General features: G+C 48.4%; 10 protein-coding genes across 10 annotated transcripts; 5 read left to right on the forward strand and 5 right to left on the reverse strand.

The window, feature by feature from the left end:
- Positions 1 to 332: 332 nt before the first annotated feature.
- On the forward strand, positions 333 to 2,206 carry GGS22DRAFT_155323 (uncharacterized protein). The gene is made up of 3 exons (XM_047960189.1): positions 333 to 944; positions 1,019 to 1,490; positions 1,635 to 2,206. Exons 1-2 carry the CDS (start codon positions 783 to 785, stop codon positions 1,487 to 1,489), a joined length of 633 nt encoding a protein of 210 aa, XP_047822037.1. The 5' UTR covers positions 333 to 782; the 3' UTR covers position 1,490; positions 1,635 to 2,206.
- Positions 2,207 to 2,641: 435 nt separating this feature from the next.
- Positions 2,642 to 4,796, reverse strand: GGS22DRAFT_94544 (ENTH-domain-containing protein). Its single transcript, XM_047968492.1, has 4 exons — positions 4,547 to 4,796; positions 4,383 to 4,452; positions 4,099 to 4,319; positions 2,642 to 4,046 (listed from the first exon to the last, which is right to left on the reverse strand). The coding sequence occupies exons 1-4, from the start codon at positions 4,617 to 4,619 to the stop codon at positions 2,698 to 2,700; spliced, it is 1,713 nt and encodes a 570-aa protein (XP_047822038.1). The 5' UTR covers positions 4,620 to 4,796; the 3' UTR covers positions 2,642 to 2,697.
- A 1,714-nt stretch (positions 4,797 to 6,510) lies between these two features.
- GGS22DRAFT_185584 (peptidase family M28-domain-containing protein) lies at positions 6,511 to 7,692 on the reverse strand (the record flags this gene model as incomplete). The annotated part of the gene is made up of 2 exons (XM_047964342.1): positions 6,511 to 7,006; positions 7,067 to 7,692. The coding sequence occupies 2 exons, from the start codon at positions 7,690 to 7,692 to the stop codon at positions 6,511 to 6,513; spliced, it is 1,122 nt and encodes a 373-aa protein (XP_047822039.1).
- Positions 7,693 to 8,447: 755 nt separating this feature from the next.
- GGS22DRAFT_94578 (uncharacterized protein) lies at positions 8,448 to 12,557 on the reverse strand. The gene is made up of 3 exons (XM_047968493.1): positions 11,573 to 12,557; positions 11,470 to 11,517; positions 8,448 to 11,412 (listed from the first exon to the last, which is right to left on the reverse strand). Exons 1-3 carry the CDS (start codon positions 12,366 to 12,368, stop codon positions 8,735 to 8,737), a joined length of 3,522 nt encoding a protein of 1,173 aa, XP_047822040.1. The 5' UTR covers positions 12,369 to 12,557; the 3' UTR covers positions 8,448 to 8,734.
- Positions 12,558 to 13,149: 592 nt separating this feature from the next.
- Positions 13,150 to 13,882, forward strand: GGS22DRAFT_94582 (uncharacterized protein). The gene is made up of 5 exons (XM_047968494.1): positions 13,150 to 13,257; positions 13,313 to 13,380; positions 13,448 to 13,544; positions 13,607 to 13,701; positions 13,760 to 13,882. Exons 2-5 carry the CDS (start codon positions 13,333 to 13,335, stop codon positions 13,778 to 13,780), a joined length of 261 nt encoding a protein of 86 aa, XP_047822041.1. The 5' UTR covers positions 13,150 to 13,257; positions 13,313 to 13,332; the 3' UTR covers positions 13,781 to 13,882.
- A 59-nt stretch (positions 13,883 to 13,941) lies between these two features.
- Positions 13,942 to 15,338, reverse strand: GGS22DRAFT_155329 (adenine nucleotide alpha hydrolases-like protein). Its single transcript, XM_047960190.1, has one exon. The coding sequence runs from the start codon at positions 15,200 to 15,202 to the stop codon at positions 13,985 to 13,987; it is 1,218 nt and encodes a 405-aa protein (XP_047822042.1). The 5' UTR covers positions 15,203 to 15,338; the 3' UTR covers positions 13,942 to 13,984.
- A 178-nt stretch (positions 15,339 to 15,516) lies between these two features.
- On the forward strand, positions 15,517 to 16,993 carry GGS22DRAFT_155330 (60S ribosomal protein L8-B). Its single transcript, XM_047960191.1, has 4 exons — positions 15,517 to 15,621; positions 15,857 to 15,928; positions 15,997 to 16,506; positions 16,563 to 16,993. Exons 1-4 carry the CDS (start codon positions 15,619 to 15,621, stop codon positions 16,761 to 16,763), a joined length of 786 nt encoding a protein of 261 aa, XP_047822043.1. The 5' UTR covers positions 15,517 to 15,618; the 3' UTR covers positions 16,764 to 16,993.
- A 1,983-nt stretch (positions 16,994 to 18,976) lies between these two features.
- On the forward strand, positions 18,977 to 20,912 carry GGS22DRAFT_155335 (carbonic anhydrase). Its single transcript, XM_047960192.1, has 2 exons — positions 18,977 to 19,330; positions 19,608 to 20,912. Exons 1-2 carry the CDS (start codon positions 19,210 to 19,212, stop codon positions 20,198 to 20,200), a joined length of 714 nt encoding a protein of 237 aa, XP_047822044.1. The 5' UTR covers positions 18,977 to 19,209; the 3' UTR covers positions 20,201 to 20,912.
- Positions 20,913 to 21,376: 464 nt separating this feature from the next.
- GGS22DRAFT_94688 (ornithine cyclodeaminase) lies at positions 21,377 to 23,271 on the forward strand. The gene is made up of 3 exons (XM_047968495.1): positions 21,377 to 21,813; positions 21,894 to 22,629; positions 22,695 to 23,271. Exons 1-3 carry the CDS (start codon positions 21,573 to 21,575, stop codon positions 23,152 to 23,154), a joined length of 1,437 nt encoding a protein of 478 aa, XP_047822045.1. The 5' UTR covers positions 21,377 to 21,572; the 3' UTR covers positions 23,155 to 23,271.
- Positions 23,272 to 23,382: 111 nt separating this feature from the next.
- Positions 23,383 to 25,472, reverse strand: GGS22DRAFT_155339 (peroxisomal 3-keto-acyl-CoA thiolase). Its single transcript, XM_047960193.1, has 4 exons — positions 25,147 to 25,472; positions 24,983 to 25,068; positions 24,545 to 24,906; positions 23,383 to 24,450 (listed from the first exon to the last, which is right to left on the reverse strand). Exons 1-4 carry the CDS (start codon positions 25,151 to 25,153, stop codon positions 23,649 to 23,651), a joined length of 1,257 nt encoding a protein of 418 aa, XP_047822046.1. The 5' UTR covers positions 25,154 to 25,472; the 3' UTR covers positions 23,383 to 23,648.
- Between the last annotated feature and the right edge of the window lie 539 nt (positions 25,473 to 26,011).

Raw genomic sequence — 26,011 nt, forward strand, 5'->3', positions numbered from 1 at the left:
GGTGGGACAAAGACTAGCACCAATACAGCAGGGTCTCGTACCTACCCGGGTAAGCAGCTAAAACCTGTAGGTACATGTATGTACCTATCAAGCGCGTCTACGTGTACCGATTTTCGTGTGAACGCGCCCAACCCCCTGACTTCTTTCAGTATGCAAGAAAACGAAGGAAGGAAGAAAAAAACATCGCGAAGTTTGAGTTGCAAGTATACAAAGGAGAAAAATAATAAATAATAAATCGCCCTAGTAATACGCCCCCAAAAGTCGATAATAGTCAGTATAATCCATTGGCTCGGCAAATTTTTATTTTTGCATTTGAAATTTCTACATCTGTTGCGCATTCAATTCAATCCGTGCGCAAATCACATTCTACCATTCCATTATCCCATTCCGCCTCTTCGACACCGGGTTTAACGGCTTTGAAACTTTGAGGCTTCGCGATCGCTGGACCTGTGTCACCTCGCTCGGTTGGATTTGCTCGATATATACGCGCTATCAATTGCAAAGTCGTGTCGAAGAGGTCAATCGATGCTCTAATTGTTGATTTGGATATCGTGTTTCTTGTCAACGCAACCACCATTCGCAAACCATTGCATACCGACGGCAATTCGCACAGCTGACGCTCTCCCTCAGCCGAGTCTATTTCGAAGCGCCACCATTATCACAATCATAATCATCAATCCAACAACAAGACCGACCTCTTCAGCACGCTTCTGAGCTCCAGCGCGTAAAACAGAACACAAGCTCCCAGGGCTGCGCGCTCAGAGCATCACATACAAAAGAGCATGAACAACTACGCAAGCAGCACCATGAACGACTACAACGCGTCAGCGCGTCCGGGGTCAACGCGGCCAGGATCGCGATGGGCGCCTCCGGTACGAAATCCCGAGCTGACGGATCCGTGGGAACAAATAAGCGACGAGCACCGGAACGAAATTAATGATTGCGTAAGTGCCCCTTATCCGTGTCCTATACGAGATACGCCAACAACGGAGCGAAGAAACAAGACTAACACCCCCAGTTCCACCTCTTCGACATGAACAAAGACGAACAGCTCGACTTCTCCGAATTCCGGTACGCCCTGCAAGCCCTCGGCTTCTCGAACCTCTCGCGACCAGACCTAATCAACGCCTTCAAATCCGCCGCCCGGCCGCGCGCGGGATGGACACCACTCCCCACGCTCCCCAACCAACCGCCGCCAAACACGGCCCCGGGCGTCGTCGACCTGCGTCTCTCACGTGAAGGCTTCCAAGCCATAGCCGCGCGGTACGTAGCAGCGCGGGACCCGCGCGAGGAGCTGTTAAAGACATTCGCGCTGTTCGACCGCGGCGGAAAGGGCGTGATCACGACGGACGACCTGCGCGGCGTGGTGAAGGAGCTCGGCGAGGACGTGCCGGACAACGAGCTGCACAGCATGATCGAGCAGTTCGACGTCGAGGGCAAAGGGGGCGTGAGCCGCGAAGAGTTCCTCGGTATTTTCCTCGACAGGTGACCTTCCTAACCCGTTAAAAGAGCGTGCATAAGACGAGGAAGCCGCGAGAAGGATGATGACGGTCAGCTTCGCCGGGCGTGAGGAGGGGAGAACGCCGGCGGTGAGGGTGGGGATGAAAAAGCGGTGGGGATCGGATTAGACCCACCGAGTGTCCCACTTGACCCAATATCCCGCCGTCTGAATCATGTATACCCCCTAGATAGTCTTCGACAAAAGGGAAGACGAGCAAGCGGCAAGCCGAGGGGGTCCCAGACTACAGGGTCGGGAACGGGGACGATACAAAATAGTATGGGGGTGACAGGATGAGAAGCACGATGATCCGCTGGATAAAGCGGTAGGTAGCTAGCACATGCGGCTGCCGACGCGGGTAGCAGAGCCAAAAGCAAAAGGGGTCGCAGAAGATACCGTACCTGCAGGATCCCCTACCTACCTACCTACAGAATTACCTCAAGTTTACAATACTTTACGCCACATTTCTCTTCAAACACACCAAGAACCGCTTTAGGTAAAGCGATAGGAAGGGGTTTTAATTGTATATACCCTATGTCCGTCTTGCTTATACGGAGCACACACTATGTTGTCATGGGTTAGGTTGGTTCTAATCACGCGCGGAGTTTCCCTGGTATGCGTTTGTTTATTCAGCATGGGAGAATTTTGGAAGGTTGGCGTTCAGGCGAAGGAAAAAAGCAGGCGGAATATGAACTGCATGAGCTATATGCATGTATATAGTACCAAAGCAAAGGCGTCTTAAGATTCTGACATTGAAAAAGCATTACGATAATCATCCGCAAGATTATTACGGATATGTACTGTGACACTATATATAGAGGAGGCTTAAATCATCGCCTTTCTAGTATTGATCGTTTCCTTGCTATGGACTTATGGCCCATCAATCGAAGAAATCCCATTCCATCCGTGCCACCATCCTCCAACAAAAACACTATACGCGTCAGCAGAGGGAATTACCATACAAAATCAAATACTCTTTTAAGATTTTGCTTGCTGATCGAATATGGACCGCCCTACCAGCCGACTCTATATCCCCTATCCACCATCATAGCGTCGAGCGGAGGAGCCGAAAGAACGCTAACGAGTAAACATAGACCAGGATGGGATTGTCGCCCAACTCTGAGAAGAATGCATTGCATTGAGAAATGCAGATGAAGAACGCGCGATCTGCATCGCAAGTGCCTTCACAAAAGAAATGTCTAGAACTGGATGAGATCTTGTCCCTGGTTATTGTTTTGTTGTTGCGGTCGCCCAGCGAATGGGTTGGCCGTTCCACCATATCCATTCATGCCGACAGGTCCGGTGGCCGCAGGCATCTGCTGCTGACCGTATGATATCGTAGGCATACCGGTATACTGTTGTCGTAGGAATGGGTTGCTTCCCGTAGCCTCAGCGGTGAGTCTGTTTGCGTTAGCACCCGCCGAGTTAACAAATGTGCCCGGCGCCGTATGTTGAGCCGGGATACGAAGGTCGCCAGTGTTTCCGAACGTGTCCATGCCGTCGCCACTAGCAAGCAGGGCATTAAGTCTCTGTTCATGCTCACTAAGTTGCTTCTGAGGTTGTTGCGGTTGGTTGAAGGAAGGCTGGGGCTGTAGCTGAGGTTGGGGTGAAGGAGTAAACGACTGAAGCGATTTCTGTTCGGGAAGACTTGATAGGCTACTAAGCGTAGGCATCGGCGGGGCCTTGGCTGTTTGGGGCCGTCCAAAGCCAGTAGCAAAGGGGTTGTTCGAGCCGGTCGGCATCGGTTTGAGTGCGGACTGGGATTGGTTATTAGAAGCCCACGGGTTGTTACTACCCGGTTGGGCAGTTGGCTCGGGAGAGGCTGTAGGCTGAGGTTGGAACTGTTGAAATTGAGGTTGCTGCTGGCCGTAGGGGTTGTAGCCGGTAGGCTGAGGCTGCATTTGGAACTGCTGCTGCGGAGGCTGGAGGGTATTTTGCTGCTGCTGTTGCGCATAAGGGTCATACATGCCCGTCGGCTGAGGGTTGAAACCATTGTTATAGCCGTTCGAATATCCGTTTTGCGGAAATCCGGTGTAGGCGTTGTTCATATATCCAGTTGGCTGTTGTTGCATCATTTGGTTTTGATCGATTGGATTTCCAAGCCAGTCGACATTGCTACCCTGCTGATATCCCATATTGATGCCAGTCGGCTGAGGTACGTTGCTCGGTGCAGGGTTGTCGTCGAATAGAGAACCAGCATTGGCATCTTCCAACTCTCGCCTCCTTCGCTCTTCCTCCTCTTTACTGAGCTTAATGGCCTTGGCAAGATCGTCGTCATCCTCATTCCCTTGGCGACTTTCCCGTTTCCGTCTATCCTCCTCCTCTTGGTGTTTGCTAGCTTCTATAGCTAACCTATACTCAGCATCATCCTCCTCGTCGCTAGGTCGCCTAGTACGCTGGCGTCGCTGCTGTGGGACTGCTGGTCCATCTGAGCCGAACTCCTCAATGCCGGTGACGCGAGACTTCCAGGTCTTCCGATCGCTACGTTCGGCGCGCAGCCTTTCTTCGTCTAAGATCAGAGCTGTCAACTCCTTCGCGGCAACTCGGACTATTCATTCGTAAGCATTAACACAGCCTCAAATCTCACTGTGACTACGCACCATTTTGGCCCACATCCCGTCCATCCTCGTCGATGTAAACGAACTCGCGCAAGGTCTTGATGATGTAGACGTTTTTACGTGCCCAAGTGACAACTAATTCGGAACCTTCGTGTAGACAGTAATCCAGTACTTTTAAGGCTTTCAAAACGTGTCTCCAGTTCTTTCCTTTATCGTTTAAACGCTTGTCAAGCATATCGACAATATCGTAGAACTCGGTCGATCTAAAGATCAGGTTAGATAGACCTTCTTAATACAAAGAGTTAAGCGACTCGGTGGCGGCATACGAGTTGTAGGTTAATTGAGCGATCTCGCTCATCTGAGTTCCGGTCGGTCCCCATGGATCATTACTTGTTGCTATAAGAAAGGGGTAAGTATATTCGCATTATACAAGGTGACTCGGGCGCAAGAGGATTTGCTGTGAATCGATGATGGATTTATATGTACGAACCTTCGCGCACTTTGACCTGGACACTCGAGTAGCCCTTGGTGACATTTTTTACACTTCTCATAACCTTAGACATCTTGGCGGTATTTTCGGGTTTGGTGGAGGAGATGACTGTGTTGTAGGGCGTCAAGAATTAATCGAGAAAGAGAAAAGAGGAGAGGGAGGTTGTTGTGTGTTGTAGTAGAGATGGTACGATCGCAGGGTGGTCAATGGTCGGCGCAATGAAAGCGCAATCCAGCCGGTGGATTATCTCTCAGTACGGTATTTGCAAGGCCAGCAATGGCGCAAACCTGAATTCAAGAACAACGAAAGTAAAGTAAAAATAAAGGTTCAAATGAACCGTCCCTATACAAGTTTTCCCTCGAGCGAAATTCAGGCAGTGGCAAGCACAAGGCCTCCAACACTCGACTGCGATTAAAGGAGGACTTTGGATGAGGGAGGAAGAAAGAGGTTGGTTGATTATGGTAACTTTAATTGATGGATCGATGAAGTTTGGGGAGGGGAGCCCAAGAAGCTGCCTGTACACGTTGTATGGACCCAGGAATCGAGACAGGCGTAATGGCGGGCCTTGGCACCAAGACGCAGTATGTCACAAACGCAAACGCTTCTCTTTTCGGTCTCTTGGATGTACCTTGGCTGGGCAATCTGGCAATTTATTAAAAAGGATGACAGTCCCTAGGTACAGTCAGTCCTGGCTTGTTTTTTTTCCCTTCTTATTTTGTTTTTCTTTGTGTTGGTGTCTAAGACTTTATTAATGATGAAATATAAAATGCAGAATTAATGATGATGATGATAATTGGTATTAATTACAACAAAGGTCAATTGTAAGAAATTATTATCATTCGTTCTCTGGTCTGGAATTGTTTCTGGAACGATTAGCGAAAAGGGGAAAAGAGTTGATATGATGAGAGTCACTAAAAGAGACTTCTTCAATGGGCTATCTAGGTGAGAGATACTTTAGTGTACCAGTGAACCTTGTCTGCTAGTAAACTTAGTGCCTGGCTTATCCGTCCACCTGCTCCTTTCCATTTTTCCATTTGGGTGGCCATTGTGACGCGGCAGGAGCGTTCAGCGTGTGAGCACTGACCAACAGCACGATCGGACACGTCTATGGGGCTTTCTGGCCGGGCTGGGCTGGCTGGGAGCGTTTTTAGGTTGCGGTTTCCCCGTCGTCCGTTGAATGCCAGTAGAAAGCATAAGTATATTTCCGTACATTTTCTGCATTACTACTGTATGTAGGTACATCGTCCGGATTGTAACTGTACGAAAATACCGAGGTACTTTCGTATGCGGTTGTCACCCCATCAATTCATTGAGTATGGAATGACGTAACAAGTGGAGTCATCAAATCTCAATTAAACCATCCAGATGTTCATCCTATGCAGTTCATATGCACAAAATCTTCATACATACAACTGCTTACTGGTTTCTGTGCTTTCTATCGTATCCATGATGGGAGATGGGAACCGTACTTATTAATGTGTCGGTTAGCCACAGACAGGAGAGATGGAGTGCATCCCACAAGTGTCACATACCCTCAGGCGCGTGTATTAGCCGTCTGAGGTCTGTGGTCTATTTGTGACAAGCTCCATTAATGCACAGATGCAATGTCTAGAGCATGAATCAAGGGTTGCCAAAAATCCATCAAGAAACTCTAAGAGCATAGACAGCAAAACATCCATATGGTTGGGATGTTTTGTAATGGGTACCTAGTATACATATAACAAATAACTCAAGTCATCAAGCACAAAATTAAACAGCCTCTAAGGTACCTACTATATAAGAGAGACATTGACACCTTATGTGTAGATAAATAGGTTGAAATAGAGTTATGATTTGTTCCATCTGTCAAACACTAATAAAGTAAGTATTCCAATACCATGATTCCTAGGTAAACGCTATGTATAGAACACCATTCCCATTATAACAAGGTATACAAGTTTTGCTAACCAACCCCCACCAAGACTTCAGCTTGTAACTGGTGCCTCGCCATCCTCTTTTGGTTCAACCTCCATCATATCCAACCACTCAAGCGCAAAAGCTGTAACGATCTTGGCCCAGTCGCGCACAGTCGGCATATCCAGGTGTGCGCCATCGTCGTCCATCGTGTGCCATACCTTTGGGAACGGAGAGGCGATAACGTGTAAAACCGGGACTCCACGGGCCATAAAAGGTTTGTGGTCATCTTCGATGAAGCCGCGATAAAATGTGGTCGTCTCCTTTTCCAAGTCCGGCAGAAAGGGGCGCTGCGGGACCGATTCTAGAAGTCCTAACTTGCGCATTCTACCTTCGATAGTGGCCATAGCTTTATATGCCCAGTGAGTCGTTTGGAAGAATGATGGCACCGTCGGGTTAGCGGAACCAAGAAGGTCCAGCAATACGAACATGCTTATTTGATCCAATGGGTTGCGATAGAATGACATTGCAGGATGAACCGAATTCTCCCAGGTCTCCGCCAGTGCTCTAAATGGCTATTAGTGATACAATCCCATGAGACGATATCAAGATCAAGTATATGTTTACCTCGCCCCGTATAGGGAATCCGTATCTGTCCATTGCTTAAATGCCTCTTCACCGTCGAGCAGGAGAATCTGCACGCCCATATCCATAGGGACAGTCCCGCCTTCACCAAGTGCAGCCATTTCATCATGCATCTGTGTAAGAAACTTGTCCAGGGTTCTCGCAACATGCATCAAGATAGCACAAGGCACGGCGCTGTCAGTAGCGCCGATGAATCCCTCAGGATATATCTTGCTGTCATAATGAGCTACTAGTGTTAATAAGTTGGATTGTCCTTGCTGGACCCATGGCGGTTCCCTCTTAAACAACAAGTTGGCAAACGGCACTTGTTTGTCGCCGGTGACGGGAGTTGTAGATGTTGAGTTAAACCACTCGATATTCCATTTCGGCAGTTCTTTTGCGAAGAAGTTCACGAAATGCTGTTGAGCGGCCGTCTGACCGGGGGTGCCGGCGACGCGCGGTATTAGGATAGGCGCTAGCAGCTTTCCATTGTCAATATCGAAGTCTGCGCCTCCCGATGGAACTAGCTGGAGAAAATGATCCGATAAGGCCGTGTACGCGACGACGGGTGAGATGAGAAGATGGTGCAGGGCCAAGATGAGCAGCATTGGGATTACGTGGCCCGACATTAGTAAGTTTGAGTTATGACACTTCATATCTGCCCAATCCGCTGGCTACCTCGGACCAGCGAGGCCATCATACACCTGTCTTGTTTGAACAGAAAGGTTGACGCCAGTTAAGACGTTGGAAATTGTTGAATCTGGGGAATTGGACAGACTGACAAGTTCAACTTTAGCCGTGTTTATAATAATTGGCCCCCTTATCTGCAAGGCTGAAACACTAAATACCAACATGTGTCCTTAGCCGTTTTAAGTATATGCATATATACATTATATAATCATGTATAACGGGATACATACTTATTGAAGAATAACTCTGATTGTGAAATAAATAATTCGCATCCGAAATATCCAACACCCCATGATTTCAACGTACTCTTTAATTATTCGAATCGTGGATATAGTTACCTATTTATGAAGCCTTATGATTGTGGATTGTTTGATTCTATTCTATGTTATGGATTCCAGCGTAAAACTTTCTCTCTACATACCTAGGTTATCTGCAGCATTGTTAAAGAAAGACAATCAATTTGTATGAGGAATCAACTTGATACCACAATATTAAAAGCGAAGATGAAAACTGCGATTGGACAGTGTTTTCATTTGCTTCAGAATTATGGAATCTAACTTCTCTTAACTAGGTAGGTAGAGATTCAAGTTGTCAGAAACATTAAGTGAACATGTTGATATAAAGGCCTACTCACTAGTATCTCAATCATGCCCTCATTATAAATACTCACTAAATTGACCTCAATAAGACAAGTATCTCTAGTCATAAACTCAAGTCATCCATATCCCACAGTTCCCAGGCACGAAAATCCGAACGCCTGTTTAACAAACACAAATCGAGCTCTCAATTAGGTATCTAGTAAAGTCCCATAACTACCTGCTTGCTATTCGCCTCGACGCCGATCCCCCGAATCCCTTACACACACTAGGCTCCCGATCCCATTCGCGAAGCCATCGAGAAGGTATCCTAGCTATACACAAATTCTACACATGTTCACGAGCGCCGATTGAAGACGATGCCTAGTTGAACTATTCGCGCCGGTTATGCCTCTTCAGCTACACTCTCCTGATTGTCGGTTCCGCCCATGACGATATCGCCGTTAGCATCGTTCGTCGAAGCGACGCTGTCTTCGACAACGGCTTCGGTTCTGGCAGCCAAGACGGCTAATTGCTTGCCCTTTTGGCCTTTGCTAGCCTCTGTCTGTACCTGGACGGTATCCTCTGTGTTTTCATCGGCCGTGGAAGAAGTTGGTCCCTGCTGACGCTGCCGTTCGAGCCATGCTGGAGGTAAACCTGGTCCACTATCCGCGTTTCCGTAATCGCTCTTTTTAGTGCCCTTCGGCCAACGGCCGGGACCACGACCAGTTCCGCCGGGCTTGCGTTTACCGTTGTTTGCTTTCGGAGCCGACTTCCGAACCGAGGAACCACCGGTCGAGCGACGGACCTTGGGTCGCGCAGCTCGTCTAGCGCTGGGAGGTGGGATACGCGGCAATGCCGGTCTAGAGATGGCAGAGTTGAGGCGTGATATGGCTGTGCGTCTATTATTAATAGCTGGGAAAACTTGGAACCTGCTGACGGGGATCGCATCGTAGGGTTTAATCCATGCATTCTCGTCATCAGGAGCGCTCGCAGCAGCACTAGTTGATGCTCTAGGGTCTTCTGAATGCTCCTCAGGAGCTTCTGCATTCTCTTTTCCAATCCCATTAAGTTTCGAATCTTCGCTGTTCTCCATAACGGCATTGTCATTAGGTTCTGTGGACTCGAGAACTGATGGCTCGGCCCCAGGAGGCGGTTTTTGGTTAATGGGCTGAGTGATGGCAAAATCTCCAGTTGCGATACCACTCTCTGCAAGATTTTGGACAGCCTTAAGATCCTCATCTTCCTCGCGCGGTGCAATTGTATTTAAAGCTGGTCCTAATTCGAAATTCGTAGCATTGCTACGGCCCATAAGATAGGGCATCCAAGTAAGATTTTTGGGATTTAACTTCACGTATTTTTTCGCTTCCCATTTGGCAACCTCTTTGTGGCAGTATGGTAAATCGACCCGGAAAGCGTAGACCTGAGTGACGGGATCACGGACGAGGAAACGTAGCGCTTCAAGGGCTGAGATTACATCGTCGGGAGTCATCCCCGTATCGTCGGATATCTGTCTGATGCTCAGGCCTTTCTTCTGCGACTTCTCCCCGGGCATGTGGTCTATAAGGTATTTACAGAGAATCAATCTCCAGTAGTTTCTGTATGAGACAAGGCCCATATCAGACAACGGTTTCTCGGGAGAACCAGTCTTCTCTTCTACCTTCGTTAAAAGATAAGAGAAATCAATGAGCAGATGTCCATATCCCTTTCGCTGGTGGATAGGTAACGTTAAAATGCAGCTAACATTGTTCTGACTGCTCGCACGTTTTTCTTTGGAGAAGTAGCCGACAAAGTGATAGCCTAGATCGTCATACTCGCAAAGGACGTAAAATAAGAATGGTTCAACATCATAGTAGAGCGTCTTTGAACCGAGGAAAAGCTTGGCCAAAAGACAGAGGTTTTGACAGTAAACTGGATTTTTCCGTCCATCAACTTCGAAAAATGAAATAGAACCGCGCCTGTATATTTCGTCGCCTGGTGGATGTTTTGCAGGGCACTTGAGCTTGTGCCGCCACGCGACATAATCCGAGTTCATATACTTCAAGCAGAATTCGCAGATGTATAGAACCCGGTTACGGCTGTACTCTTCGGGGTATGGAGCTGCATACCACGTGTCTATTTCCCAGCCTCCAAACTCGATGCATTCGATTTGACTTGCGGGTCCGGAAGCCTTCCTCGACTTCTTCACCGGTACCTCAGCCTCCGCCTGCATAGCAAGCAAACGATTCCTCCATTCTTCTTCGGCTTTCTGTTTGGCTTCGTCGAAACGCCGTCGGTCGTCTTTTGTAGGCAGAGTCTTAGTCGTGTCTGCTTGTTCCTCGGTCAAGATCCCGCCATATGGTTTTCCCTTAAGCTCATCTGGTTCCTTGTCATAGAACGAGTAGAATGGTTGCGAGTAGCTGGACGGGAAGAATGGAGCCATTGGAGGTGGTTCTGCAACAGCAGCAGCTCGTGTTGATGCAACATTTCTAGAAGATCGCGACGAGCGGGATGCGGCTGCCCGACCAGTTCGTTTTCTCCTCCGTGATCTTGGATTTTGTAAAATCTTATTTAACTCCGTTGCACCCACTCGCATCTTTACTACTAGACTGGAACGCGACTTCTTAACGATGGTGCATAATGCCTCTGAGCTTGACGCTTTATGCCGCAAAGAGCGTCCTGACCGTGATCTAGTTGATGATTCCGCTGCATTCGAATTATCTTGGCCGGTCTCATCTTGGATAGACCCCTCAGACGTATTCTTTCTTCTTTTTCGCACCGATTTTACTTCTTCCTCTTCCGGTTCGGCTGACGACGTCTTTCTCTTCTTACGTAGGACTCGTGAGCCGTCCATAGGATCTTCGTCTAGAACTAATTGATTAAAGACGGAATGTGAGTCTGGCTTGCTCATGCTAGGTGGGAGAAGATCTCGAGCAACTTTAGGGGCAGTTGATCGGTTAGTAGATGTAGGAGATAAATCGCTATCCACGCCACCATTCAACTCCATATCATGGTCACCTTCTGCGTCCTCGCGACCAAATTCTACTTCTGAATCAGAGCCCATATCGTCCCGAGCGCAATCTGGGCACCTCCAATTCGAGGCATCTAGATAAACAGGTGAGTAATTAGAAGGTGGATGAATGGGTGTTGTGCCAAACATACTTTGTTTCTCGTCAAGGGCTCCTTCGTCTCGTGCGCATTGTTGGTGAGCTAAAGCAGTGTTTGTTAGATGACTGACGTGTTGGCTAGGCTTCGCACAACGTACCGTGTTCACCACAACCTTTGCAGGTGAGATAAGATTCGAAGTCTTCACCCGGATCGTGTTCCTCATCTTTCTTACAGAAAATGCACGAATTAGGGTCGGCCACATCGGAATCTTCTTCCAATTCTTCTTCCTCGTCATTATCGACGGCATCTTCCCATTCCGCTGCAGATTCTCGGTCACTAGAGCCTGACGCCAAGCTGGCTTCGTCTTCGCTATCACTCTCTTCGTCATCAGTATCACCAGGTTTGATCTTGACGGCGCCAACGCCTTCGTTCTCGTCATCTTCTTCGACAGGTTCTTGTTCGGCATCGTCCTCATCACTAGAAGCTAAATTCGGGTCGATTTGACGCAGGCCAAGGTCTTCATCGTCTTCACCCTCGGCATCAACATCGAAGGCATCGTCATCATGGACGTCATCATCGGCACTGGACTCGTCTTCATCTTGGTCTGCATCCTCCTCCTCAGCTGGCTCATCTTCCAGCTCGGCCTCCTCGTCTTCATCTGGTGCCATATCATCTACGAGTGCGGTGTCAACTTCGGTATCTACATGTCCGTCAAAACGTTCGATGTCGTTATGTATATATTCTTTATCTGGTTCACCGTCTCCGAGCGGGTCCACGCCCGACGGATAAGGATGGAGAGGGGGGCCTGAGTCGCCAACAGATTGCGGGATACTAGTACCAGCCATGATTACTTGGTTTGGCAAGTCTTCCTCAAATTCAGCATCCTCTTCAGACAGTACTACGCTTTGTTGTAGTTCTTCCTGCATGAGTTGGGTATTGGCCATTGCCTTCATAAATATGAAGGTGGATCAGAGATCTTGGGTGGGTCGGAAAACGATCGTGTATGTGGAGTTGTCGTGTATGATTAAAGATGTGCTGTATCCCACGCTCAGGATACGTATGGTGGCGAAGGCGTGTTCCGAGACCTCCAAGTCGCACCACTTCGCGTCATGAATGGTCTTGTCGCATACCCGTCGCGAAATATTAATTAGGGTTAAAAAGTTCGGGACTGTATGGTAGACAGGAGCGAGACGGTTATGGGCTTGAGAATGAACGATGCGCGAGACATTTGAGTCTATTGTTGGAAGTTTACTAAGCGAACTTCGAAAGCTGTTAGACGCGCCGAATTCTATTATAGGAGAATTATTGTTGAATTATCGAGAGAGAAGGAGGATTGGAGAGGAAATCGACGCGTATTTTCGACTAAATGGAGACATGAAAGAAGTGTTAAGAAGGAGGAAAGTACAATTTGCGACAGAGTGTAGCTCCCCTCGCGATGGACTTTAGATGGGCGAAGTTAACATTGTTGGTGGTGCAATTGTTGCCGAGCCCCACAAATTAGTCAGATCAGCCTACTCAGCGCCTGCCCAGTGCCAGTGCCAGGTGCCTTGAACCTTCATTTTGTTTATGTAATCTCCACAGTCACTGCCATTTCAATGTGCACTCGAACCATTGCGGGTCCACGCTAAGACCAAGCTCGCTAGGTACCTAGGTACAGTACATAGGTACTTCCAAGTTGTTTGTGTCCCGTGGACTTGAGCCTTCAATGTTAGGCCATCATAATTGAATCGACATCATTGGTCAGCGAACTCTAAACCTCACCCACCATTCAACTTACCAAGAGCTATTTGTCGATTGACGCTCTCGAGACAATTGAAATCAAAACGACTGGTGCAAATAATAGTAAGTCCTCTAAAGTCGCATAGTCAGCTTATTATACTAATTGATCAAATTGAAGATTTGGCCTATAGCTTCACAATGGCCGTTCCCTTCGAAGCATTGATTCCCTATGGAATCATCCTCGCCGTAAGGTCCCTCCATCTCCCAATCGACAACGAGTTCCTCTACACTCCCAAGTGCTAAGACATATTAGATGTTCGGCGCCACTGGCGCGGGTCTTTCGAAATTTAAACACTGGTACAACGGGAACAAGAGACCGAGACGATCGTTAGATATGTGGGATAGGCAAAGTACGGCGAATTTAGTATACAACACGTCTAGAACCGGGCAAACTGACTTGATGTTTTTGCAGTGATGGACCGAGACCGCCGATTAACCGGACACCTACGCGGGCAGACCGACGGTCCCATAGCACCTCCGGGCTTTGAGCTGAACAACCCTTGGAAGGTAGGTTTCTCAATCTACGACATTATAATTACGTCCACAATACTTATACGATATCTAGGTTGAGAACCGTATTGGTTGATTTAAGCGGAATAATGCTGGCCCAGGGTATCGAAAAGATGAAATACGATTTATGGGTAACCACTTGTACATAGCCCAAAATATAACATCCGATATTGAAGCCTTTGGTCCCAATCGTATCTATTAACCATCATTTTACTCGGGTATCTTCCAAATACTAATGCAACAAATCTAAATATGCCGAAACGCCTTATCCGTCCCAAGTCTATATCGTGATTTCCGGTCGATTTTTATTTAAGCCCTCAAGAAGCATGCAAGCTTGGCATAACTTTTGGCTCGACATATAGCCACACTTCTCACATGTCCCTAGCTTTTGTTTTAGCCTTATGGGGACAGTGGTTCCCGCCGTCTTAAGTTGACCATTATTCGAGTTTTGTTTCTCATGTTGTTGGCTTTTAACCTTCGTAGTTGTAATTTCAGTTTCGAGTCCCGCTGCCTCGGCGGCTTCGGTTTCTCTAAGTTGCCTCTCCATAGCTGCCATCTCGCCACCGTTGGTTCGTCCGTTTGCTGAGCCACAACCTCCTATATTGTCTTCATCGGTGGGAGCCCGATGGGACGTAGTCTTCTCGTCACAACTGCAGGAACTTGGTGTAGCTCCAGGGACCAGTCTCGCCATATCCTCGCCACTCCGAACAACGTCTAATATGGCACTAGGACGGACCCTCTCTAAATTTTTGATTAAACTTCTAGCACTTCCCCTAAAGGCCTCTGGACTATATATGCATTCGGTGCTGAAGTAGTCGAGTTTTTTGTGATGTGCATATAGTACGATTTCCTTCTCATATGAGTACTTAAGTGGCTTGCTCCTCTTGACTTCACTAGCATCATTTCCGGTAACGATGCTTGTGCTTCTTGACAAGCGTGGTAGGTCTCCTCGAAGTAGGTTCATTAAAACAGTTTCGGCGACATCGTCAGCATTATGGCCAGTGACAACATGCTTAATCCCCAGCATCTTTGCGCCCCGGTCTAGGGCCTGTCGCCGGAAGACGCCACAGTAAGTGCAATTCCCTTTTTTGCCGATGGTTTCGACGACCTGGTCCATTGTCCAGCCGTAGAGTTCACCATATCCTACTATCTTAAGGGGCATGTCATACTGGACTGCATTGCGTTTGACTGTCTCCAGTGAATCATCCCTGTAACCCTTGATACCCTCATCGATACTTAGGAGCACTAAGTCAACCCCATAGTTATGTCTTTCGTTAAGAGTCTTAAGAACCGAGGCTAAAACGGTAGAATCTTTGCCGCCTGACGCTCCAATCGCTACTTTTTCTCCTGGAAAGAATAATTGCGACGAGGTAATAGTGTGATGCACTTCATCTTCAAATATCTGAATAAAACAACCCTTGCACAGTTTTTGGTAGTTCTTGGGTCTCTTGATTAGCGCTCTCTCTGTCTTGCAGAGAGCACAGAGTGCTGGTGGCATTTTCAAAATTCCTGTCTTTGAGAGAAGTTATGAAGAAATGTCGGAAATGAATGAAGGAATATAAAATAAGTCAGATACAAGAAGATTATACAAATGAATATTAAGAAATCAAGGTTCTGCTGGTGTTGACTCAACTCAAATCCATTAGACTTCAAATTCAGCAAAGAATCTTAGTGGGGTTGAAAGCAGATACAAAGGTACCTGGGTCGCACTGGCGGGGCAATTCACACTAGTCTGGTTACGGTCTAGGTCAAACGCACTTTGCCGACTTTTTACCCGTTGCGAAACCCTACGCACAATTTCTTACATTAATTTTTCAAGTTCGCGACCTTTCAAGATATTTTTTCTTTCCTCACACCTCTCAAACTTGGTCGATCTTCATTCACACATCACGACCACACGACAAACTAATCAACATGGTAAGCTTCTGATATCCGCGATTGATATGCGCTTGCGCATACAATCAATTAATTTTGTGGCACTCGCTCGCCGAGTTGTCTGAAATCCGCCTTGTCGTCTCCGGACGCAGGCGAAGAACTGGCTTGAGATTTTCGTGTGGTGTGCAGAAATGTCACCCATGATTATTTCTTTAGAGTTCAAGGAAGACCACAGTCAATGGAACACATTTGCTGATGTCTTTCTTCTCAATGATAGCCTCCCAAGTCTGGAAAGAAGGCCGCCCCGGCCCCATTCGCCTCCAAGGCGGGTTCCAAGAAGGCCCCTAAGGTGAGTACTGATATCTATTTCCACATCCTCTGCATTGATTTACGAAGCGATATTGACATGTTATTCAGAACCCCCTCATCGAGAAGCGACCCCGCAACTTCGGTGTCGGCCAAGATATCCAGCCCAAGCGAAACCTTTCTCGCATGGTGAAGTGGCCCGAGTATGTCCGCCTTCAACGCCAGCGCAAGATCATCAACATGCGCTTGAAGGTCCCGCCTGCTATTTCTCAGTTCCAGCATGTCCTTGACCGCAACACTGCTGCCCAGGCGTTCAAGCTCCTCAACAAGTACCGACCCGAGTCCAAGGCTGAGAAGAAGGAGCGATTAGTGAAGGAGGCTACCGCCATCAAGGAGGGTAAGAAGAAGGAGGACGTCAGCAAGAAGCCTTACGCTGTCAAGTTTGGTCTGAACCACGTCGTCGGCCTTATCGAGAACAAGAAGGCTTCTCTCGTCCTGATCCCCAACGATGTTGATCCCATTGAGTTGGTCATCTTCCTACCCGCTCTCTGCCGAAAGATGGGTGTCCCCTACGCCATCATCAAGGGCAAGGCCCGTCTCGGAACTGTTGTCCACAAGAAGGTATGCATGCATGGAATTCATCTTATATTTGGTATAATTAAGCTAATTAAGGATAGACTGCTGCTGTTCTCGCCCTTACTGAGGTTCGATCCGAGGACAAGAGTGAGCTCTCCAAGCTCGTCAGCGCCGTCAAGGATGGCTACCTAGCCAACTCTGAGAACGCTCGACGACAATGGGGTGGTGGCATCATGGGCGCTAAGGCCAACAAGCGCATCGAGAAGAAGAAGAAGGCTCTCGAGCAGGCTATCAAGGTCTAAAGCTTGGATGTAAGCATCGGAGTCGGTCACGGGTCATGATTTCTAGCTATGCACGGTTCAGGCGTTGGAGGTGGTAAAACGGAATACCAAACACGTGGATTTGCATGATGAAAGCCTACTCCGTCTCCAGAATTTGACCGAAGAACAAATGTGACAATGATTAACAAACAATGGTCCAGAACTTCAGCCTAGTGACGTCTGTTCTTTGCACCGTATGCCAATACCAATTAATAGTGCCAAGTCTTACGATATCTCTTGGTAGTTATTTAAAGAAGATGGATCTCTCGGTATTCAGTAAGCAGTACGGGGTCCGGATGGGTCCGTAGGTCGGTTTAAACTATTTTATTGGTTGATTACTAAATGCCGTATGAGGATAGTCAAGCCGAGCCGAGCCAAGCCAAGCAGCCAAGCACGCCTCGTTGCAGCATAGCATTTATCAGGACAAAACGGGTATTCAAACAGAAAGCGTTCCTGAGTGTTGGGTCTGTAACTTGACATCTTATCACATCTCATCGTTTTAGCTTACGTATGCACAATTCTAATAACAAAGAGAAGCAATGCATGTCTAGACTAAGTACGGTTCGTAAAACAACATGATAATATTGCAGCCTATATATCAATGATTGTACAGGGTGATCAGGAGGTATCTCAATGGTCGTTGCGTTTGAGATAATACCTCGTATCTATGTACCTCCGTTAGAGGGTATCTTTTGCAATCCTCACCGCTTTCTAACGCAATGCCGCGAGCCCTGTCCAGTTCCTGGCAGGGATTAATGAGTTCAGCACATGGGCACGTTGGATTTGTGATTGGCTTATTGGCTGACTTGGCTACGGGCTAGGATTGCACATACATAAGGGTACCGCATAAGCCCTGGAGGTTGAGGTCCGGGTATTGGCTCCTAGGCTCGTTGGATACTCCGTTCTGGTGCGCAGTATGCTACCCTTACCAGGGTAGGTATATCTAGCTATGTATCCCTAGTAGGTGTATGCATATTATATTACAAGCTTCTTTGTTGATAGGAGGTACGATATGTACCTAGAGGACCTAGAGGACCTAGATGGCTAGCTTACCAAATCTGTTATGCTTGATTGCTTGCTTCGTCTCAATCTCAAATCTCAATCTGTGCGTTTCCGCCGGACCTTGTGACATGGAGGTTTCATATCAAACGCAGATACGGTTCATCCCACGTTCGGCCAGGTCAGGTATGGTACTGGCACGGGTAATGGAAAGTATTGGCGCCGAGATGGGGGGGCGAAGCCTAAGCTATCGAAATCTGCGAAATCTGGGCAAACTCTGGGCAAATAAACGGTAATATCTGCTATGTATGTTAGATAAGGTTAAGAAATGATGCACGGCTTCGCGGTTTTGAGGGCCTGTTACCTCTTTTACCCCGGACTCCGGACAGGCCGATCCTATCTTTATATGTAAGGTGTGCCATGAACAATGGAATAAAGAAGGAATGGATAGTTTCGAGTCAAGCTGTACATAAGATTGAAATCTCCGGAAACCATAGGAGCTTTAAAGTCTGCGTTGCTTGTTGCGTTTATGTTGTGTTTGCCTCTTTGCTGACGCCAAGTTCGTCATCTTTTATAATACCTCACTCTGAGCCAGCTGAGCCTCTTCCTATTCATCTTTCGGCGTTTACCTACGTGTCCCATTTTCATCATTCCATGAATCTTGTTTCATTCCCTACACACATTAGTAGATCCGTATCTCCGCTGATCCGTTTGGGCCGAACCTTCCTACGTACTTAACCTATCGAAGACCTCGTCCGTGAGCCGCTTTATTTGTTTACCTAGGTTATACCTCACGGGCTCCGTCGTTCCATTCACCATCACCGTACGATTCGATCACCGCCTCCCCCGAGTGATCACCGACCCAGCCGAGAGGGCGATTTTGAGGTCGAAAAAGAACGCTAGGAAGACTCGGTCAAAGACGTTATTCAGCAAACAACTTGGAAATAAACCGAAGAAAGCCTTCCAGACTCCCAGGGCTTCCTAGTGGTGTGTGGACGAGTGGGTGAACACCAAATCTGATTGGGCTTGGGACTTCCTAATTCGCTCATATCCTACAACAACATCCCGCATCCAGTCTCAGTCCCCTTTGGGTGGGATCTTGCGTGCCGCTCGCGGTCATCATACATACATACCTCGTCATATACGTCCCAGTCGCATTTACGTATAAAAGGGCGCAACCCGGGCGCTCACATCTGTCGAGAAATGCCTGCTCCTCCGCGTACGTTTACTTCTTCGCTCATCCTTCCCTAACCCCCAATCCAGTAGTTTACCCCGCCAAGAAAAGGAGGAACGGTACTCCTGGATCTGGATCTGCAGGGGTGGACATTGGCATCTCGTACAAAAATAATACGCTTAAACTTATTTTTGAGATCCCCGAGATTGGCGAGGGTAACTTCGTCTTTTTTTGCCAATACCGTTTTCGCTTACCATGGCCGCAGAAGATGCCTTCGCCTACGCGCTGAGCTCGAATCAAGCATGGGCTGGCTATAAGGGCCACCAAAACCCAGACTTCTTCCCTAAGTTGGCTTCGGGACAGTCACCGGCAATTCGTACGTATAACCCCCGTTTCCTTGGTCATAATATAATCTCGAGTATGGTATTACTCATTTCCTTTGTTGAGATGCGAGGCGAAGCCTGTCAAGCGAAGACCCACTCAACAGAGCGTTAGCTCGGTCTCGGAACTGTGTATCCTTGGCCCTGACCAGGGCAGGTGACTTGTCAGCTCCTATGTGAGGTGGAGATGTCGGTACTTACACGCCATGTACTATGCGAATCAAGAATGAGGAGAAGAGATAAGAGACGGCTAACAGCGCGTGTGACAAACAGTGTGGCTAGGATGCTCCGACTCCCGCTGCCCGGAGACCACGATCCTGGGCTTGCAACCGGGCGACGTGTTCGTGCACCGCAACATCGCCAATATCATATCGCCGACGGACATCAATACGTCAGCCGTCATTGAGTACGCGGTTACGCACCTAAAGGTCAAGCATGTGGTGCTATGCGGACATTCGTCGTGCGGAGGTGCTGCCGCTGCGCTGAGCGACGTTCGGGTCGGAGGCGTGCTGGACACGTGGCTGGTTCCTCTTAAGGCTATTCGCAACGCGAACAAGGAAGAGTTATCGTCCATTACCGACGACAAGTTGCGCGGCGTGCGCATCGCAGAGCTTAACGTGGAGGCCGGTATCAATGTTCTCATGGCAAACCCCGCGGTGCAGGACGCTATCGCCGAGCGGGGTCTCCAGGTTCATGGCACGTTCTTCGACATTGGTTCAGGTCGAATTCGAGACCTAGGCCTCGGAACGAAGGGAGGACACAATGGAATTCCGGGATTGAACGGCGATGCCGGCGACGTGGTAAGGGGAAAGCACGCCATGCTTGTGTTCCGAACGGACGGAGCAGGAAGTATGCAGGCTCGCTAAAGGATTTGTAAGGGCGGTGATTCTCGTCGAATTAGGGCGTTTTTACAAAAGTTGGTGTCTTGGAGGCATCGAATTGAAATTGGTCATCCATGGATCTCGGAACGGCGGCGGCAACTTCGACGGTAGAAGAGCATATTTGGCGGGCGAGTGAAATTCAGTGAAATTGGTGACATTGGTGAATAACCTAGGTATAGTCTTACGATACGATACCTAGACCTTCACAGAGGGTGAGGTCCTTTCAATGGCGGCGTTTCGAGCAAAGTGTCTACGCGGTATTGGCACCGGCAAGCATGGCGATGGTATGTACGGACGGGGTGTATGTGCATTTGCAGCATTGCATTGCTTGCGCACCCGTATTTCTGGCGATGAGGATTAAGTGTTTATTGGCTTATGGTTTGGTTTATTGGTCAATGCAATGCCTAGGCTTAGGTACTTGGTATTCTGAGGAATTCGAATTCATATTGAATCTTGCATCTTCATTTGCATTTTCTGCATTTGGAGATGTTTAGATCAAATCAATTTTTCTGTTTTTTGTTTTGGCTAGTGCTAGTGGATGTCTTGTCCTTTAATTCCGAATTTAGATCCCAGTCTCACTTGCTGGTTGGTTTAAGTTTGATGGCTAAATCTACTAATCTGTCATCAGTATATCGCCGTTTCTGTCAAATCCAAAGTCAATCATCGTAAGTTGCCAAGATTACCAAGCTTACCCCTCTATATTCATACGTCACTTCCAGTTCGTTAAGGTTCATCTGGGAGGGTCTTATTACGCAGCCCAGCCGCCAAAGGTGCTAAGGATGGTGGGGTAGCTACTGTAGACCACTCTGCTACTGTAGAGGTAGGTACGATACTGCTATTCTACCGCCATCCGTTGTCTTGGTATTTCTTTGTCACACCACACCAACCCGATCAGTTCTGGCCATCCCAGCTATTCTTTACCATCCCATCTCCATTTCTCGGATTTAGTGAGATCAAAGGCTAGGAATAGGAATGTCGCGTAAACGCCAAGATCAGTGGCGTTTTGACAGAATTGCGTGGTTTTTACAATATCCTGCTTAGAGATGGAGGGTATACGTAGTGGTAGAGTGCGTTCGGCTAAGGAAGTACATCCTCATTCCGCCTATCCTAGCACTGATCTTCTCTCTTACCTCGATACCAGGCAGCCTATCTCGAGATTTCCTTAAGGATTTACTTATCTAACATACTTACCTTTTTACTTACTTACCAAGGTTACCTAGCAATTCGAAGACAAGGGCGAGGCTATCAATGACTAACACACATCTCTTTATTCCTCATCTACTGGACCCAATTATCTAGACTTCATCTCAACTTGATCTATAAATAATATAGAATTTTCACCAATAAAGTGTGAAACATGTCTCTGACCGTCCTATCTGACGAGCAGATTCGATATTTGTTAGAGAATCTAAGCCATGAAGAGGCAGGAAGGTTTATGGAGACATTGCAAAATGCTCTTCATGAATACTCAACTGGTACACAGTCGATAGCTGATGGCGTTGTCCACCAACCCGAACGGACGTCGGTACATTCTAACACGACTGGTACAACCACACTGTTCATGCCATCGTATAGTACTCTTGGTCATGCAGTGAAGGGTACGTCCACCAATCTTAGAAAACAATTTAGAAATTCAACATCTCGAATCTTGGACCTAACGAAACTAATTAATTTATAGTTGTAACACTTTCATCACCATCAGCTGATCCCGCACTACCTGCTATTACGCCTACGGGGTCGGTGACCCTATACTCCCCTCAAGGACCACCTCTTGGCTTCCTTAACGCCAAGACCTTGACTGCATTTCGTACAGCCTTGGCCTCTTCTTGTCTTCTGATGAAACGGGCTTCAGTTCGTACTTTGACTGTCTTTGGTTCGGGTTTACAGGCATACTGGCATATCCGCTTGGCGCTGATGCTGCGCGGCGATACTATCCGTCAGGTATACATTATCAACCGCCGATTCAGCGAGAGTGCAAGGGATACGTTCAAGAAAATCTACGGTATACATACGGAGATTAAGCAGCGTGAAGGATGGGAAAAAGCACAATTCAGTCTCCTTACCCCTGGCTATGGAGAGTTTGATAGGCTGCAGAGGGACCACTTGAGAGCTGCAGACGTTATTTATTGCTGTACGCCGAGCACAAAGGACCTGTTTGACGCGAGCATCCTCACAAGCCACGAGGGGCGTAGAAAAGGCAGATTGATCGTGGCGGTCGGGAGTTACACACCACAGATGCATGAACTGCCTCGAGAATTGCTACTCCAGGCCACCAAAAACCATGTACCGGGCCATCTCCACTATCACAAACATGCGACCGAAGGAGGAGTAATAGTCGTCGACACATTAGACGGTGCACTGAAAGAGGCAGGCGAAATCATCGAGGCTGGTCTAGAGCCTAAGCAGCTCGTCGAGTAAGTCCTAAAAACATATCCCGGTGTCTTATGAAACGAACATAGAGAAGGCTAACAAGTAGCAGACTAGGTGAATTAGTCATGATCCACAGACTCGCTAAGGAAGAGGAAGAGGAATCGCTTGCCTCCCAAAGTTCTACTGAAACATCTTCCATAAACGACTCTCTTGAGAAACTCGATATCACATCGTCTGGTACCGCCATGTCCACCGTGTTCGGTTCCGAATCCGGCAGCGGAAGCAAGCGTTCGTGCTCCCGAAGCCCGAGCCGGCGTGGAAGTAGCAGCGGCCAGTCACGTCCCTCCTACCACCGCCGTAGTTCGAGTCAGCTAGTTTCCGAGGACCAGGAACATAAGAAGTCACAGCCACAAAGCCGCGATAATCATCTGTCTCGCTGGCTCTCCGTTGGCAATGTCATATACAAGAGCGTAGGGCTAGGACTCATGGACCTCGTGGTCGGGTTCGAAATCGTACGATTGGCGAAGGAGAGGGATCTGGGCAGCCATGTCGAGGGATTCTCTTCGTAGTACGGAGAGAACACCCGTCCCCCGCTGGCACATATAATGAGTGACCTGGAACTACTTCCGGTATGTCGTTGCGGCAAGGGCCAAAGTCAGCGGCAGCGGCGAATGTCACATTGATTTCGATACCTACAGCCGCGGAATAAGTTTTGGAGCGTATATTCAGTACCAAGATAAACGATTTGTATTCTAGAGACGGAAGACAGCAGGACAGACCGTATTGGCATATATGTATTTGGTATGATACGATTTGATACGATACACATACTAAACGCCGCGCGGATATATAATGTACACAAATGCTATCTGACCGCCGTCCCCAATCATGACCATAGCCATGATGTCGTGTGTGACGGTATATATATGCATATCAGGACTCTAGACGAGTCTTCCCGTATCCAAAATGGTTGTAAGTAGTACACATCGATGTTGCACAGTACTTTTCAAATCCCCGGCATCCCTCGCTCTGAGCAAAGTTGTCTCTTAGGTACCTAGGCGCCTTACTCGGCAACCCAGACAGCAGCCATACCCATACCCGTACCAATACACATACTCGTAACCCCGACCTTCTGCCCCCGGCGTCTGAGCTCATAGAGCAGGGTGCTCACCTGGCGCGCGCCGGTACACCCGAGGGGATGGCCGAAGGCGATGGCGCCGCCCTTGGGGTTGATCTTCTCCTGCGGGATGCCGAGCTCGTTCGCGCACCACAGACACTGCGACGCGAAGGCCTCGTTGATCTCGAAGATGTCGACGTCGTCTTTCGTCAACCCGCCCGCGAGCTCGAAGGCCTTCGGGATCGCTTTCCACGGCCCGAGACCCATTAATAAAGGCTTCACGCCGACGATGCTGGCTGCGACGTATTTACCCAGGATGGTTTGCCCGAGACGCTCCGCTGTGGATCGCTTCATTAGGAGAACGGCGGCGGCGCCGTCGGAAATTTGGGATGCGTTGCCTGCGTGGATCGACCCGTTCTCTGCGAACGCGGGGCGGATCTTGCCGAGCGATTCGGCGGTGATGCCGGGGCGCACGCCGTCGTCTTTGGATACGGTGATTGTCTTGGTCTCGCCGCTCTTCGGGTCGGTGAATTGCACTGATAGCGGGTGGATCTCCTCGTCGAAGAGACCGGCTTGTTGGGCCTTGAGCGCCTTTTGGTAAGATGAGGCGGCGAAGGCGTCTTGGTCGGCGCGCTTGATGTTGCGGTCGCGCGCCATGTCTTCGGATAGAACGCCCATGGGCACTTTGCAGTTGGCGGCTTCGGGGTGAGATTCGAGGAGCTCGGAGAACTCGGTTACGGCGTTGGGACTGTTTGAATTTCTCGTTAGTTTAAGGGAGTTGACGAATTGGGTGAGTCCGGGAAGCTATGGAGCAGAAAGGTGGTGGGGGAAAAGCGACTTACCCGTATTGCAAGCTCATGCTCTCAACACCGGCACCAATGCCGACTTCGATCATGCCAGCGCGGATCTGGTTCGCAACGTCGACACACGCCTGCAAGCCCGAGGAGCATTGACGGTTGAGTGTACGGACGGCGGTACTCTCGGGAAAACCAGCGACGAGAGCGGCAGCCCGCATCTCTGTGGCGCCGCCACCAGGGGCTAGGACCTCACCGACACAGACATCCTCGACTAGTGCCGGGTTGATCTTAGAACGCTCTAGGAGTCCCTTCAACGCACCCGCCATTAGGTCGGCTGCCTGCGTATCCTTGAACCCGCCCTTGCCACCTTTCGTGAAAGCCGTTCGAAGACATGCTGTTACCACGATCTATATTCACCCGATAGTATTAGCTTCTGCTGGTTGGATGTTTCGGTCGTGTTAGAAAGTGGTAGTTGGGACTTACGTCGTCCGGGCTCTTCTGAAGGATCTTATCCCGTGCGGATTTGGAACCAGCGATCTGGCCGGAGATTTGTGTTAATCGGTCGATTGCTGTTGTTTGGTCTTGTCAGCTGTTATTTCCGCGAGTAACTACCGACTCTGTTGGAGCTGAGATAGGTAAGTACTTACCGCCCATTGTGATTGTTTCTCCTTTAGGCTGTGATATTGGTATTAAGGTAGTATTGAAATGGCGTAGATGTGACTGGTTGATATATAATCTTGTAGAAAGAGTTTGGAAGGTTCGTAGAGTTTATGATTACATTAAGAAGGAATAGGTAGGTATGTAATCTGTCATGCTGCATGCTTGAGCAGTTACCTCGGATGCATGGGTCTACTTTTCGCTTGTAGATATCCGGTACCAGTCGAAAGTTCCAATGCGCTAACCATTCGCGCTGATGTCAGTAGGGTCCACTATAAACCGGCCGAGGCACATGCCGGAAGCTCTTGCTTTCTTCTTTAGCGTTGTATTTTCCACAGCGTTCTTCATTCACATGCCAACCTGCCCCAGACTTTTCTCCGACTTCTCCAACTGTACTATGTAGCACAAGGGACTTCCCCAACTTTCTAGCCGTGATTCGTTAGAGATCTTTAATGTCTCCGTGACCAATGTGACGTACATACATTTTCATAAGATCTTCAGATGAATTATAAATACATAGTCCTGGACTTGAATGATCTTAATGGCCGAGCTTAACGGATCTAGACACGATACCGGCTATGTCGAGGTTAAAGAATCTAGAACCTGCCAGTACCCAAGCTTTCTCAAGTTCCTTCACAATCTTAAGGATAATTCTCTATGTGCAGTCCGTGGGCTGGAATGAATATACCGCTGAAGAAAAAAGTAAGGGTATGAAACCGGTGTAAGAGCCATGATATTCTGATGGTCACTATTGGATGTCCTACATAACTGTCTCAAGCCTTCGTTGCGCCATTCCGTCATTGCGCATTCATCCCTTACTCGATCATCACCCCAACAACTCACCAAATACTCGGT

The sequence above is a fragment of the Annulohypoxylon maeteangense genome (assembly GCF_022496945.1).
Source record: "Annulohypoxylon maeteangense strain CBS 123835 unplaced genomic scaffold GGS22scaffold_3, whole genome shotgun sequence".
NCBI classification, from domain to species: domain Eukaryota; kingdom Fungi; phylum Ascomycota; class Sordariomycetes; order Xylariales; family Hypoxylaceae; genus Annulohypoxylon; species Annulohypoxylon maeteangense.

Coding starts and splice junctions, on each gene's coding strand:
- GGS22DRAFT_155323 (XM_047960189.1), top strand. CDS start 783: ATGAACAACTACGCAAGCAGCACCATGAACGACTACAACGCGTCAGCG. Junction 945..1,018: donor GGAACGAAATTAATGATTGC/GTAAGTGCCCCT, acceptor TAACACCCCCAG/TTCCACCTCTTCGACATGAA.
- GGS22DRAFT_94544 (XM_047968492.1), bottom strand. CDS start 4,619: ATGTCTAAGGTTATGAGAAGTGTAAAAAATGTCACCAAGGGCTACTCG. Junction 4,453..4,546: donor CCAGGTCAAAGTGCGCGAAG/GTTCGTACATAT, acceptor CCTTTCTTATAG/CAACAAGTAATGATCCATGG. Junction 4,047..4,098: donor ACGGGATGTGGGCCAAAATG/GTGCGTAGTCAC, acceptor ACGAATGAATAG/TCCGAGTTGCCGCGAAGGAG.
- GGS22DRAFT_94578 (XM_047968493.1), bottom strand. CDS start 12,368: ATGAAGGCAATGGCCAATACCCAACTCATGCAGGAAGAACTACAACAA. Junction 11,518..11,572: donor CAAAGGTTGTGGTGAACACG/GTACGTTGTGCG, acceptor ACACTGCTTTAG/CTCACCAACAATGCGCACGA. Junction 11,413..11,469: donor AGCCCTTGACGAGAAACAAA/GTATGTTTGGCA, acceptor CTGTTTATCTAG/ATGCCTCGAATTGGAGGTGC.
- GGS22DRAFT_94582 (XM_047968494.1), top strand. CDS start 13,333: ATGGCCGTTCCCTTCGAAGCATTGATTCCCTATGGAATCATCCTCGCC. Junction 13,545..13,606: donor AGATATGTGGGATAGGCAAA/GTACGGCGAATT, acceptor ATGTTTTTGCAG/TGATGGACCGAGACCGCCGA. Junction 13,702..13,759: donor AGCTGAACAACCCTTGGAAG/GTAGGTTTCTCA, acceptor TACGATATCTAG/GTTGAGAACCGTATTGGTTG.
- GGS22DRAFT_155329 (XM_047960190.1), bottom strand. CDS start 15,202: ATGCCACCAGCACTCTGTGCTCTCTGCAAGACAGAGAGAGCGCTAATC.
- GGS22DRAFT_155330 (XM_047960191.1), top strand. Junction 15,929..15,996: donor GTTCCAAGAAGGCCCCTAAG/GTGAGTACTGAT, acceptor CATGTTATTCAG/AACCCCCTCATCGAGAAGCG. Junction 16,507..16,562: donor GAACTGTTGTCCACAAGAAG/GTATGCATGCAT, acceptor AATTAAGGATAG/ACTGCTGCTGTTCTCGCCCT.
- GGS22DRAFT_155335 (XM_047960192.1), top strand. CDS start 19,210: ATGGCCGCAGAAGATGCCTTCGCCTACGCGCTGAGCTCGAATCAAGCA. Junction 19,331..19,607: donor GGGACAGTCACCGGCAATTC/GTACGTATAACC, acceptor TGTGACAAACAG/TGTGGCTAGGATGCTCCGAC.
- GGS22DRAFT_94688 (XM_047968495.1), top strand. CDS start 21,573: ATGTCTCTGACCGTCCTATCTGACGAGCAGATTCGATATTTGTTAGAG. Junction 21,814..21,893: donor TCTTGGTCATGCAGTGAAGG/GTACGTCCACCA, acceptor ATTAATTTATAG/TTGTAACACTTTCATCACCA. Junction 22,630..22,694: donor GAGCCTAAGCAGCTCGTCGA/GTAAGTCCTAAA, acceptor AACAAGTAGCAG/ACTAGGTGAATTAGTCATGA.
- GGS22DRAFT_155339 (XM_047960193.1), bottom strand. Junction 24,907..24,982: donor TTCAGAAGAGCCCGGACGAC/GTAAGTCCCAAC, acceptor GGGTGAATATAG/ATCGTGGTAACAGCATGTCT. Junction 24,451..24,544: donor AGCATGAGCTTGCAATACGG/GTAAGTCGCTTT, acceptor AAATTCAAACAG/TCCCAACGCCGTAACCGAGT.